This window comes from Mustelus asterias, chromosome 25 (genome assembly GCF_964213995.1).
Source record: "Mustelus asterias chromosome 25, sMusAst1.hap1.1, whole genome shotgun sequence".
Taxonomy (NCBI): Eukaryota; Metazoa; Chordata; class Chondrichthyes; order Carcharhiniformes; family Triakidae; genus Mustelus; species Mustelus asterias.
The window spans coordinates 22847985-22863304 of NC_135825.1; the positions used below are offsets into that span (position 1 = coordinate 22847985).

The following is a 15320-nucleotide window of genomic DNA, read 5'->3' on the forward strand; positions in this document are numbered from 1 at the left end:
CCTCTAATTTGGACCTCTTCTGCATTCCTTATAATTGCTCTACCAATGGTAGCTGTGCTTTCAGTTGCCTAGTCTTCATGCTTTTGAAGACATTCCCTACATCTCACTTTCCTTAAGGCACATTACAACCTACCTCTTAGAATACCTCTTTCATACTTTGCCTTTTAATGCTCCTTTCATTATCTCTAAAACACACACACTAATGATAAAAACACTAGCAAATATGGAAAACTACATCTTCAGCTACAGAAAGACTGGACTTGGGTTAAATGATGGAAAGTGCTGCTTTGATTGAATTTTGTTACCTTGATCTGCAAGAATAGGAGGTACATCTTTAGCAGCTGGTGAAATGCACATGATCTTGTCACCAATCGCCTGACCATTCACCTCTGTCAATCCTCCGAAAGAACAGACAACGCCTTCAGAAAGGTCTGGAACATCACTAACTTTCAGAATGAGCTGCAGAAAATAAAACGCGCAGAATTCAGGAAGCTCAAAACAAGGGATGACAGGATTGAAGAGAGGAAAACTTATTTCTGTTGGTATTTCCGATGCAGGCAGAATAAAGCACCCATGGGTTCAATATTAAATAGGCTTAAATGCAGACTTTGTTGCCCCAACCACTGCTGCACTACGAGGAGGAATGTTTTTCATTGCCAATATTCTCCAGTTTCAAAAAAAAACTGTAATGTCAAGGGTCAGCAAGGACATGGTGGTCTGAGTTGCTGTGTTATAACTCTCGGACAGTTCTCATGTTTACACTGCCCCAGTGTTCAATGTTGTTCGGGTGTATTCATATGCAGAACACCAGGTTTTTCTTTTGAGGACAAAATATTTCCACAAATACTGGGCTGTTATTATTACAGTAAGAAGTCTAACAACACCAGGTTAAAGTCCAACAGGTTTATTTGGTTACAAAACCTACTAGCTTTTGGAACAGGCTGTCCCTTCGTCAGGTGGGTGGGAGAACTCCCACCCACCTGATGAAGGGGCAGCCTGTTCCGAAAGCTAGTGGCTTTTGCTACCAAATAAACCTGTTGGACTTTAACCTGGCGTTGTTAGACTTCTTACTGTGTTTACCCCAGTCCAACGCCGGCATCGCCACTTCATGACTGTTATTATTAACCAGAGTATTTTTTTTTAGGGAGCCAGTGCAGACATTAATGGCATGGTACTTGTATTATCTTGTGTTCTGAACATTTACAGACACTTCAGGATTTTAAAAGTGCAAAAATAAATTTTCGACTTCTTCGGAGATTTATCCCTCCGATGATTAACAGGCCAGAACCCGATTGCCCAATGTAGGCAACAGATCTGTTGACACATTTGCAAGAAATTCCTCTGCACACTATTTTAATGAACCTATTTAACATAATCCTTCGTTAAAATCTCAATGCAAACTTACATTAATGCTTTCATCCATTCCTTACTAATACTGCACAACACAATTTCACTCCATTAATGGCTTGCGAGGAGATTAGAAGTAAAGCATTTGATCCATCTGGTGTCTTGGAAGCCAGCATGTGAGCTACCAATCTTTGAACTTCCAAATTAATTTATATATTACTTTCCATTAGTAACCAACTTAGTAAAGGAATCTCACTATCAGTGTCTTTACAAAAACAATCAGCTAAAAGGAATGGCGATTAGTTTCTTCCTGCTAATGGTTTTTTTGAACGCATCAATTGGGTACCAGTCGAGAGAAATTGCAACAAAATGAAAAGATAAAATGAAATTACAGCGCACCAATAGCAGGGCTTAAGGTAATTACCATTTTTTGTAATCATTTAATTTCTGAAAAGTGATGGCAAGGTTTCCTTCAACACCATTAGGAAAAAATGTTTCACTCTGCAATGGAACATGAACGTTCTTTTCCTGTCTGCTACTAAATGAGAAATCCTAACAGCATTGGATTAATGGCAAATACTGACCGGTACACTGTGTTCGGACACAGAGATACTGTTTGGCTGGATGCTGAGTTTTACGCACTGTTCAATGCCAGCAGCAAATCGATAGGGCTCTCGGGCTCGCTCGCACTTGTCTCTCCTTGAGCACCTGAAAGAACAGAAAAGTTTCAAGTTTAATCCGGAGGTATGGAACTGTTCAAAACTACCCCCGACAAGGGATGTTAGTCGAAAGAATCCCCACCTGTATAATAATACAGCATTACATTCCGTATTAGTCAACGAATTCAGTTCAGATTTGACTAAATCCAGAGTCGAACTGTTGCCCATTTTCAGAGGGCTGTCGATACTCCAGGGCTCTAGAGTCTCATTTATTCTTCCTCACACTTGAGACCACATTGAGCTTGGGCCATTATGACCCACACTGCTTGCAGCCCCCCTGGGTTTACAGTGTGCCAGGAGATATTAATTTAAATTAAATAACCTGCCTGCCGCACGTGCGCACTTGGAGTTGCTGAAACAGGTAGATTGGCACGAGGTATTTGCAGTTGTCTCGTGGCAACCACTTTGTTTGCGGCACTGGACGTGGCAAAAAAGTGAACTTTTTAATTCTGCAGCTTTACTCATAGCTTCCCTGTGATTCGATGCATCACCTCACATTTTAATTCACCACAATTCTAACCTCACCAGAATAAACAGAATATCAACATATTTCATGTCCTAAGTCCATTACCATGTGAAACCCACTGGTAAATACCAACCCACTGACCCAATCCAGTTTACAGCTTGCATATCAGTGGCGAGGCAGGCAATTGTCCCTCCATATTATTTATACAGTGACTTCTGATCAGAATCAGCGGTGAAAAATCAAGACGGTGAATTTACAATTCTAATACACCCAAGCTTTATTGAGCATTCACCTCAGCTGACTGGAGTACCGGAAATTTCTGTATTATTTAATATTTACCAACCTCCAGATACTTGACCCCGCTCGGATTTATACAGACAGGAGCCCTCTCGAATAGTGATGAATTGATTTTTAATTCTGAATGCTGATCTGGTATTCCCACAGTACGCATTTAGTCAGTTCCAGTGTGTGCTCTTTACCTGTTCAACCCTCATGAATATTTATGTCACCTCCAACCCCAACCAAGGGAATAGGGAAGTACAATGTGCAATATTTTGCTGATCTTTAACCTCAGCCGACAACAGAGTGAGGAGAGAAACACGGTGAGAAAGTAGCAATCACGCTATAATGAACAAATTAGCCCAAGTTGGCGCACACTTCAGTAGCTCATTCTACACTGACCTCACGTGAAATGAATTCAAGACTCAAATCAGCAGAACATCGGTACAGTTCATGGTGTTTTGCGAATAAATCACACAGGGAACAAATGTAACTCAAAAGAGAAAATTACAATCATTAAAACAAAACTGTTTGCTTTAGGAATTCTTGTAATTATAACCATCTGTTCAAACACGATTTTGTCATACCCATGATCTATTTACAAGATGGATCTGCCAACAGATACACAATGAGACCAGTGCCATCAGTGGCAGAGTCCATCATTCTGACTGAAAAAACGCACATCTTTGATAATCTCAGTCTCTACAGCATCTGCTAAAAGTAATTCACTGATGGGAAGAAATCGTGCCATGCAATCAGAGCATACAAATCTGTTAATGTGGCCAAATGTGACTGTCACACAACTTCACCCATGCCTTTCCATTAAAACAATGTATAGACAGCATTTCTCTGATGCAAACATTTTCCCGACACACATCACTTGGTGACTTTTCATTCTATAATGCTGCAGCAATGATCAAGATAGCTTCAATATTTCTCTGAAAGCCACAATTTTGCTACAACCAAACTTCAGTTTCCCTAATCAACCTGGAAGGGCAAAGAGAAAGAAATATGTATGGTGGATTTCACAAGTTAGCTTAGCCGTTGCCCGTTACTAGGGTACAGCGTTGAAGCAAATAGTATAAAACAAATTCAAGACACAGCCAGGTGTCACTTCTGAATAGACTTGTGGTGACAAGGAAGGATTCAACTCAATTACAAAAAGGCTTAGGGTGATTGGGACAGTTTATTTTCCAATTTGTAAAACATCACGTGATCTTTTACATGAGAGACTGAGAAACATACATCCTCAGCTTACGGAGGCAACATTCTGCAAAAAATTCAATTTATGGATAATTCCCTTGAAATTTATTTATTAGTATCATAAGTAGGCTTACATTAACACTGCAATGAAGTTACTGTGAAAATCCCCTAGTCACCACACTCCGGCGCCTGTTCGGATACACTGAGGGAGAATTTAGCATGGTCAATGCACCAAACCAGCACGCCTTTCGGATTATGGGAGAAAAGCGGAGCACCCGGAGGAAACTCACACAGGCATGGGAAGAACGTGCAGACTCCACACAGACAGTGACCCAAGCCGGAAACAGAACCCAGGTCCCTGGTGCTGTGAGGCAGCAGTGTTAACCACTGTGCTACCATGCCACCCATAATCATCAACTTTAATGAACAAACAAATGCTTTACAAATAGTCATTTGGACATACACAACTTGAGTATTACTGAGAAAAAGAAACATGCTATTAAAGCTTTTTGCCCTGCACTCATCAGGATAGCCCGCAAGAAATGACCAAGTATTAGCCAGGGAAACAACAATTTATACTGCATAAGAAGAGTGTGCTGATTGGTTAGCAAGTGGACTCTGATTGGCAGTGGATTACTGCCGGTTATTTCTTGTGAACTACCATGACAAATAAGACAAAAGGTTTAAATAGACTATCTGTCTCAACAATACTCAAATGCTTTACACTTCTGTACCAAATGTATCTTCCATTATTTCAGAGGTGCTAATCCATTTCAATGAATTATTTACTTTAAATGGGACAGAAATAAAGAAAAGAATTTGATACAAAAGTGCAAACCCTTTGTAAACTAATATTGGAGGATGCAATTTCAAGGCCATTTAATTTGATAACTGTTTTAAGGCTATGTATGCAATTATATGCTGTTACACTGGCTTCTTACACGAAGCCCAGATTCAAACAACTGTACCCTCCAGCGAGCGCTTTTTAAGGCTGATTCAGAAAGGGAGACAAAAAGGCTTCTTGCTAAGCTACACTGGCCCCATACACATAATATCTGTGCTCATATCAATGTAAAATAGGTCTTGCAATTTTTTTTAAAAGTTGAACTGTACCACGACCCCATTTTGAATTCCTTTGATGGTTTTCACTTGATAATATTCTGATTTATTTAAACCCTATCATATAGAAATAATCCAGTCAATGACAGTCCCCATTACACATTTGCCTTCGAGGTGCAGGGAGAGGCGAGTGGTTGGTTGATATGGAATTTATAGGAGGGAGGGAGGGAGAGAAAGAGAGAGAGAGAGAGAGATGCAAATTTGACAAGCTGAACATTGGAAAAGAGAAACCACGCTTCTAATTTATGAAATAGATCCAGTAACAAGCAGAACTGCTGAAAAGGCAAAATTGACTCTTCCATAACAGAATTCAGAATTTAAAAAAAACAGGTTTCATAAAATCTAATTTTGTCCCTGGTGTACTGACAACTTGCCAGTGCACAGAAGTAGCCTCATTATGCTAGCAGTACCTATTTCATAGTCGGAAATCAATGGCGAATTTGCCACAGCATTACGACAATAATGAACTCAGAAGGGGATCTGTAATTAAGCAGTATTGATTGAGATGATATGCATAGCCTTATGTCCAATCTAATAACACGGTGCATTATTCACCATTATTTCGTACTCATAGTTCAGAAGTGGTGCGCTGACTGCGGGAGCAGCAAATTGCCTCAGAGCGCTGCGTGTTATTAGAATGCGCATGCTTGGCGATAAAATGTTAAAAGTTACAATGGGTTATCTCGTGGTAAAAATCTGAACAACTAGAAACAAAAAAGGGGATTCTTTTTTATTCATTCGTGGGACATGGATGTCGCTGGCTGGCCAGCCAGCATTTATTGAGCATCTCTGGTTGCCCTTTAGAGGGCAGTTGGGAGTCAACCACATTGCCCAAAAGTCAATGTAAGCCAGACCAGGTAAAGACGGCAGATTTCCTTCCCTAAAGGACATTAGTGAACCCAGATGGTTTTTTCCGACAATCGACAATGGTTTCATGGTCATCAGTAGATTATTCCAGATGTTTAAAAAAAAATTGATTTCAAATTCCACCATCTGCCATGGCGGGATTCGAACTTGGGTTCCCAGGACATTAGCGGAGTTTCTGGATTAATAGTCTAGCGATAATATCACTAGGCCATCGCCTCGCTCGAAACGTGATGTGATGCAACTGGGTAAACCTGGAGTGGGGAGTTGTGTTTAAAATGAGCGCGAGGCGGAGAATTGATTGCAGTGGAGTAACCCTGTCACTGATCTGAGTTCCTTTCGAATATAGCATTGGTGGAACATCTCATGCCTCAATGAGGCAGCAGGTGGATTCCCATGGTTTAGACCTTTGACCCGGATGGATAAATTTTCTCTGCCTGATGAGCAGGCACACATGGGAATGGAGTACCATTAGTGTCAGATCTTTGATTGTTCGCCCCCCCCTCCCCCCCACCTCACCGCTCATTAACCTTCTCGGGTGGCTTAATAGTTTTCACCCACGTCAACATACCAGCCCACCAATAAAAAAAAATCACCTCAATAATGTTTCCAGCCAAGCAGTGACTGTCATTTTCACGGCTACATTACTAGTTACTAAAACCAGCTCATTTACATATTTATTGATTCCACGGGTTGAGTTTTCACTTAGCTGGAGCAGGGTCAAAGTCACGGGAAAAACCCATCATCTTCCTGCTTGGAAGCCTGATCGGTAGACTTGGCATCCAGTCAGACAGAATATGGTTGGTGAAGGCCACAAAACCAGGTGAATCTCAGTATCCCTACAGTGCAGAAAAGAGGCCATTTGGCCCTCAGGTCTGCACTGACCACAGTCCCACCCAGGCCTATCCCCGTAACCCCACATATTAACCTGCTAGTCCCCCCGACACTAATGGGCAATTTAGCATGGCCAATCAACCTAACCTGCACATCTTTGGACTGTGGGAGGAAACCGGAGCACCCGGAAGAAACCCACGCAAACACGGGGAGAATGTGCAGACTCCACACAAAATTGAACCCGGGTCCCTGTGTTGTGAGGCAGCAGTGAGAACCATTGTGCCACCAAATCTGTGGTAGAATTTCTGATGTAGGGGCACGTAAATATATTAACCAGTTGGGCTGTTGACCTCTGGGTTCTGTGGGATAGGGGTGGGTGTAGGAGATCCGTTGTCAGGACACCAGAGGTGGTGGTGCATTTGTGTGGTTCATTCTTATCCATCAAATTGTAGTCTGAACATCACATTCAATGGCTTCTCTTCCCACTTCCACACCATTATCTCTGGTGCACCACCCATCCCCAACGATCTATCCCAGGCCCTCTCCTTTTGCTGATCAACACTCCATCCCTGGGAGGCATCAGCCCAAAGTACAGCCTTGGTTTTCACATGTACACTGACGACAGTCAACTTTGTCGAATTGTCATCAGCATCTCTCTCCTCCCTCTCGCTAAAATATCAGACACTTTATCCAATTTTATATTGGAAAGGCTGGACTCATGGCTTTCAGTCTCTGCCCCAAATCCATTCCATAGCTACCGACTCATCCCTCTCTCTGTAAGTGAGAGTAAACCAGACTGTCTGCAACCTTGGCATCCGATTAGACCCCAAGATGGCCTGACAGCCGCATATCCACTCCATCACCAAGCCCGCCAATTTGCCCCGCTGTAACACTGCCCCTGCCTCAGCTCACCTGCTGTTAGAACCCTCATTCATGCCTTTAGAATCATAGAAACCCTACAGTGCAGAAAGAGGCCATTTGACCTATTGAGCCCGCACCGACAACGGTCCCACCCAGTAACCCCACATATTTACTCTGATCTCCCTGACACTAAAGGGCAATTGAGCATGGCCAATCCACCTGACCCACACAACTTTGGAGTGTGGGTGGAAACTGGAGTTCTCCACAGGGCCGAGTGAAATAGTCATTATGGGCAATTGTCTGCAGCATAAGCTGCCCAACTGCACCAGACGGACCCAATGACCATTGCAATACGTGGCGATTTACAGAATAGTGATGTAATGAAATCTAAAGACAAAAAGCTAACCTTTAGCATAAATCAGGAGCTTGGGAATTACGGTTCCCAGCAGGCCTCAGGCCTTCTGTGCATACTTCGGCCGTGAAATGGCCGCACACGTGCAACTTGTCGATTTCGCCATCTTTAGGCCAGAAATCGGCCCTGCGCACAATATAAAGGAGGAAAGCATAACAGCGCAAAACTGCAGACCAGGTGATCTGAAGAGTAACACCATTAGAGGAGTGTCCCAGAAAGCAGGACATGGGCAGAGGGGACAGGAGAAGGTCTGAAACAAAGAAGATGATCCCAAACCAGGAGTGGAGTGGAGACAGGTTCCAGAAGACAGTCCCAGGTAAGGGACAAGGACAGAGTTCAGAAACTGATAAGGTATAAGGTAGAATGAGCACACTCAGAGAGAAGATTAATGCCTTCCCAAAGAGTAGGGGTGGGATCAGGAGTCCAGGCTCTCCATGTGCGGGATTGCCAGAGAGAACTGGAAATCGTGCATCTCGCCGACGATTTCGGATTTTCCCTGCTCCATAATGGGCGTGAACCTGATTTTAATACAGGTTAATAAATTTAACTGTAATTATGCAATCCCCTCGGCACATGATTTCCCCCCCACCCCCCTTCACGGTATATACATACCTTGCCGAAAGGTTTTTAAACATGTAAGCCTGCTGACGGGATCCCTCTGGGGCCCTGAAAGTTAAGTATAGACCCCGGGGACGAGGGAGCTGGCTAGGGAATGAGCCCGGTCAGGTCTTCAAAATTTCGGTAGGGGAAAATGTGGCAAATAGTGACCACAATTCTGTTAGCTTTAGGATAGTGATGGAAAAGGATGAGTGGTGTCCCAAGGGTAAGGTGTTGGATTGGGGGAAGGCTAACTTTAGTGGGATTAGGCAGAAATTGGCAGCTCTTGATTGGGAGAGGCTGTTTGAGGGTAAATCCACATCTGGCATGTGGGAGTCTTTTAAGGAACAGTTGTTAGGGCTACAGGACAGGCATGTGCCTGTAAAAAAGGATAGGAAGGGTAGGATTCGAGAACCGTGGATAACCAGGAAAATTGAGGGACTGGTCAAAAAGAAAAGAGAGGCGTATGTTAGGTCCAGGCAGCTAAAAACGGAGGGAGCTCTGGAGGAGCGGTACGGTAGGCAGTGGTTAGCACTCGACGACACGGTAGCGCAGTGGTTAGCACTGCTGCTTCACAGCTCCATGGTCCCGGGTTCGATTCCCGGCTCGGGTCACTGGCTGTGTGGAGTTTGCACATTCTCCTCGTGTCTGTGTGGGTTTCCTCCGGGTGCTCCAGTTTCCTCCCACAGTCCAAAGATGTGCGGGTTAGGTTGATTGGCCAGGTTAAAAATTGCCCCTTAGAATCCTGAGATGCGTAGGTTAGAGGGATTAGTGGGTAAATATGTGGGGGTAGGGCCTGGGTGGGATTGTGGTCGGTGCAGACTCGATGGGCCGAATGGCCTCCTTCTGCACTGTAGGGTTTCTATTCTATTTCTATTCTAAGGAGTACAAAGAAAGTAGGAAGGAACTCAAATGGGGAATTAGAAGGGCAAAAAGGGGTCACGAAATGTCCTTGGCAGACAGGATTAAGGAGAATCCCAAGGCATTTTATTCATACGTTAGGAACAAAAGGGTCATCAGGGAAAAATCTGACCTCTCAGGGACAAAAGTGGGGAATTATGCTTGGAGCCCAAAGAAGTAGGGGAGATCCTAAATGAATACTTTGCGTCGGTATTCACAAAGGAGAGGGATGTGATGACTGGGAGTGTCTCGGAGGGGAGTGTTGAACCGTTGGAGAAAATCTCCATTACAAGGGAGGAAGTGTTAGTTTGTTAGAGAATATAAAGACTGACAAATCCCCAGGGCCTGATGGAATCTATCCAAGGCTGCTCAGGGAGACGAGAGATGAAATCGCTGGGCCTCTGACGCAAATCTTTGTCTCGTCACTGGACGCAGGTGAGGTCCCAGAGGATTGGAGGATAGCTAATGTGGTCCCGTTATTTAAGAAGGGGAGGAAGGATAACCCGGGTAATTATAGGCCGGTGAGCTTGACGTCCGTGGTGGGGAAGTTGTTGGAGAAAATTCTTAGAGATAGGATGTATGCACATTTAGAAAGGAATAAACTCATTAACGATAGTCAGCATGGTTTTGTGAGAGGGAGGTCATGCCTCACTAACCTGGTGGAGTTTTTTGAAGAAGTGACCAGAATGGTTGACGAGGGAAGGGCCGTGGATGTCGTCTATATGGACTTTAGTAAAGCATTTGACAAAGTCCCTCATGGTAGGCTGGTGAAAAAGGTTGGATCTCATGGGATAAAAGGGGAGGTGGCTAGATGCGTGGAGAACTGGCTTGTTCACAGAAGACAGAGGGTGGTAGTGGAAGGGTCTTTTTCTGGCTGGAGGCCTGTGACTAGTGGTGTTCCGCAGGGCTCTGTATTGGGACCTCTGCTGTTTGTGATTTATATAAACGATCTGGAAGAAGGTGTAACTGGGGTGATCAGTAAGTTTGCGGACGACACAAAATTGGCAGGACTTGCAGATAGTGAGGAGCATTGTCAGAAGCTACAGAAGGATATAGATAGGCTGGAAATTTGGGCAAAGAAATGGCAGATGGAGTTCAATCCTGATAAATGCGAAGTGATGCATTTTGGTAGAAATAATGTAGGGAGGAGCTATACGATAAATGGCAGAACCATAAAGGGTGTAGATACGCAGAGGGACATGGGTGTGCAAGTCCACAGATCCTTGAAGGTGACGTCACAGGTGGAGAAGGTGGTGAAGAAGGCATATGGCATGCTTGCCTTTATAGGACGGGGCATAGAGTATAAAAGTTGGGGTCTGATGTTGCAGATGTATAGAACGTTGGTTCGGCCGCATTTGGAATACTGCGTCCAGTTCTGGTCGCCACACTACCAGAAGGACGTGGAGGCTTTGGAGAGAGTACAGAGGAGGTTTACCAGGATGTTGCCTGGTGTGGAGGGGCTTAGTTATGAGGAGAGATTGGGTAAACTGGGGTTGTTCTCCCTGGAAAGACGGAGGATGAGGGGAGACTTAATAGAGGTGTATAAAATTATGAAAGGCTTAGATAGGGTGAACGGTGGGAAGCTTTTCCCCAGGTCGGTGGTGACGTTCACGAGGGGTCATAGGTTCAAGGTGAAGGGGGGGAGGTTTAACACAGATATCAGAAGGACATATTTTACACAGAGGGTGGTGGGGGCCTGGAATGCGCTGCCAGGCAAGGTGGTGGAGGCGGACACACTGGGAATGTTTAAGACTTATCTAGACAGCCATATGAATGGAGTGGGAATGGAGGGATACAAAAGAATGGTCTAGTTTGGACCAGGGAGTGGCACGGGCTTGGAGGGCCGAAGGGCCTGTTCCTGTGCTGTATTGTTCTTTGAGGCAGTGTCAGGGCCGGATTGTAGTGGGAGCCTCATCGGGGGCTGGGGGGTGGGAGAGTGGTCACTAAGCTGGGGTTGCTGGGGGATTTGAAATGCCGGCAATGCTTGTTCAGGGTGGGGTGGGGTGGTTCGAGGAAACGCAGGCAGTGATTATTGGGGGAGGGGGGGGAGAGGGTGGTCCCGAACCCCAGTGCCTGCATGTTGCTGAAGTGGGATTGGCGGAGGAAGAGGAGAGTAGTATATTTTTATTTCTGATTGGAGCGCCCTTTAACGATGGCGCCCCGATCTCTTAGAACCAGCAACAGGCGCCACAGAGTCTCTGCTCCGCCAGAATGATGGCATAAAGCACGCGCACGAGAGAAAAATGGGCTGTGCAACGCACGAGTTACGCGCCAGTGTGCTGACACTTAGCACGTGTTGAGGCAATACCTCTTGGGCTGCTCGTGTGAAGAAACGGGAAGAAATATTACCTCAACTCATTCTTAAGGTTCAAGTTGTACAAATGAAAGAAAAACACTGGAAATACTCATCTGTAAAGAGAAATAGTCAGGTCAAAATAGCATCTTTAACCCCTCATCAAAACAGTTCTAAAGCATGCATTGTATTTTCCTCTACGGTGGCAAACTGGTTGTTTTTAAAGAGTTTCCTGTTTACATGCAAAAAATGCCCATGAAATTTCAGTTGAACACGTGGGCAATTTATAGAGTTTGCACTCGGCTGGAGTTACACTGATCTCAGTGTGGAGCCCAAATGGTGCCAGATCACCTCCTGCAAATAGTTTTGCATCTCCAGGTTTTGCCACATTTAAGATTCAGGTCAGGTCCCGGTTCCAGAGTTCTCTGCTGTTTTCATGTCCATGTAGGTGTGAAGCTACTTTGCATCGACAATGTCAAGGGTGATTTCCGCATTTCAAATCAGTCAGTCATTTTTCAAATGAGGGTGGCTTTAATAAGTACTCCTCATGAGAACAGTTTTATGTCGGGGCTCACTCCTACGGCTCTTCCTCACCGACCAAGAACTCCAAACCACTCAGCATCGAAAGGACCAACGGACGCCAGTAATAAAGCCATATGTCAAATTTTCCAACTTGTCAGAACTCTACTCCACTGCAGTAATCCTTCATGCTGTAATGACCCTGCAGAGCTGAATGCTTTGTACTGAGGGAATATTTCTTTTGCAGAGGTAAGCAATTATATTGTCGCAAGAAGACATTATAATACCACAGTATTCATGAATTGTATTATATTAACTGACAGGTGCATCATGTCTGCCACATAACTAGGATTCTTTAGAAAATGACTTCTGATATATTCCTGCTTACTAAATTGAGTGCAGAATTTTATTTTCATCTCGAGATATTATTAATGCAGGCTTCACCTTTCGAACCTGGTTTCCCTATCCAAGATTGCAGTTTGTGCATTTAAAACCCATGATGAACAAAATTTAAAAACTCTCTGACTGCTAACCTTATGAAAGGTGGCTCAGACACAATTAACTGAATTGAAGGACTATGTGCTTTGACTGGTTAAGACGTTTATCGCCAATGACTAGATTACCACATCTCCAAGCCCTAAAGCAGCCTGATGCTACACTCGCCACCTGCTACGTGTTTAGCTTTCTTTTCTATTTAAATCAGCTCTCCTTCAGGCAATGCTTCCTTCTGTGACCATAAATGTATGCAGGATTTTCCCCCCAGATGGATATAATGTTGCAGTGCTGCCAGTTGGAAATTGTTCAACAAACTAAGCTGATCATGAGGTAACAAAAGTTACCTGAACAGTTGCTCCCCCCAACCCCATCTCCCCCTCGGGCCATTTCCTCCCCTTTTCATGATAGAAATGCTGCTCTTATGACTTCTCCCCGCACCAGCTCTCCCCCTCTGACCCATTTCTTGGAGTGCCGGATCATCGACACGGATGCCATCATCTCACGTGAGAACACCATCCACCAGGTACACGGTACATACTCTTGCAACTCGGCCAATGTGGTCTACCTGATACGCTGCAGGAAAGGGTGTCCCGAGGCATGGTACATTGGGGAGACCATGCAGACGCTACAACAATGGATGAATGAACACCGCTCGACAATCACCAGGCAAGAGTGTTCTCTTCCTGTTGGGGAACACTTCAGCGGTCACGGGCCTTCGGCCTCTGATCTTCGGGTAAGCGTTCTCCAAGGCGGCCTTCACAAGACACGACAACGCAGAGTCGCTGAGCAGAGACTGATAGCCAAGTTCCGCACACATGAGGACGGCCTCAACCAGGATCTTGGGTTCATGTCACATTATCTGTAACCCCCATGACTTGCCTGGACTTGCAAAATCTCACTAACTGTCCTGTCTGGAGACAATACACATCTCTTTAACCTGTGCTTAATGCTCTCTCCACTCACATTAAGACTTGGTTACCTGTAAAGACTCGCATTCCAATCATTATTTTGTAAATTGGGTTTGTGTCTTTATATGCCCTGTTTGTGAACAGAACTCCCACTCACCTGACGAAGGAGCAGCGCTCCGAAAGCTAGTGGCTTTTACTACCAAATAAACCTGTTGGACTTTAACCTGGTGTTGTTGGACTTCTTACCATTTCTTGGAGCCAGTACCCGATCCAGCTGCTGTGCAATTGGATTCAATGCTGTGCTCTGCAGACGGGAATTCCCATTTGAGCAAAAGCTATTCTGACAGCTGGCAGTCAAAGATGTGCCAGTTAGGTGTATTGGCCATGCTGAATTGTCCTTTAGTGTCTCAAAATGTGCAGGGTAGGTGTATTGGCAATGCTAAATTGCCCTTCAGCGTCCCAAGATGTGTTAGGGGGATACATATGTCGGGTTTCAGGCATAGGGCCTGGAGAGTCGGTGCAGACTTGATGGGCCGAATGGCCTCCTTCTGCAATGTAGGGATTCTATGATTCAAGGTACACTGAATGGCACAAAATCCCTTGCCCTAGAGCTAAGCAAGAGCCTCAAGAGCTTATCGGCAAGTTATCTTGAGTAAACTCCCAGTCGCAACACAAGGCTTTTATTGCAACAGCTGATCAGCCAAGGGGAAAAAAAATGACTTGTTCAAACAAACGCTCACACATCTGCCCATGTCAATGGTTTCACTCTACTGAAAGAATCAAATTTAATTTCCACACAAAGGGGGGCTTTGTCAATCTAAAGGGAACCTTTCTGTGGGTGTTCAGGTCACCAATGAGGTTTTAAAATGTAAAGAGCTTTCCATTTGAGTTTAAAGGTATTCGGTAACAAAGCACCAGAATCCAGACAATCCACACAGCAAGCTGATTTATCTACCTTGGTGCAGGGCAGAGGTCAACTTTCACTGGTCTCACCGTTCTGATCATCACCAGAATGAAGGAAAAGCAAATTAAGTGGGCGACACAGTAGCACAGTGGTTAGCACTGCTGCCTCTCAGTGCCAGTGTCCAGGGTTCAATCCCCGCCTCGGGTCACTGTCTTGTGTGGGTTTCCTTCGGGTGCTCCAGTTTCCTCCCACAGTCCAAAGATGTGTGGGTTAGGTTGATTGGTTATGCTAAATTGCCCCTTAGGTGTCAGGGGGATTAGTAGGCTAAATATGTGGGGTTACAGGAATAGGGTAGAGGGTGGGATTGTGGTCGGCGCAGACTCGATGGGCCGAATGCCTCCTTCTGCACTGGAGAGATTCTAAGTGGATTCTGATTCGTATTATTACAATTTCTTTTATTCAATCATGGGACATGGGCATCGCTGGCTGGCCAGCATTTATTGCCCAACCCTAATCTGATGACCTTCTGCGCGTTGGGTCAACAGCTCTTTGAAGCCAATGCTCAGAGACTAACGCAAATCAGAGTTGGCGCTACCTCTT

At 44.8% G+C, this 15320-nt stretch overlaps 1 protein-coding gene across 3 annotated transcripts in view; it reads right to left on the reverse strand.

Annotated features, from left to right (window-relative positions):
* LOC144511865 (plexin-A2-like) overlaps positions 1 to 15320 on the reverse strand; it is a 483337-nt gene that overhangs the window by 191666 nt on the left and 276351 nt on the right. For all 3 annotated transcript variants that reach the window (XM_078242266.1, XM_078242268.1, XM_078242267.1), the window contains 2 exons: positions 1932 to 2055; positions 306 to 459 (listed from right to left, as the gene is read on the reverse strand). In XM_078242266.1, coding sequence (XP_078098392.1) covers positions 306 to 459; positions 1932 to 2055 — 278 coding nt within the window. The remainder of the gene's footprint in view (positions 1 to 305; positions 460 to 1931; positions 2056 to 15320) is intronic.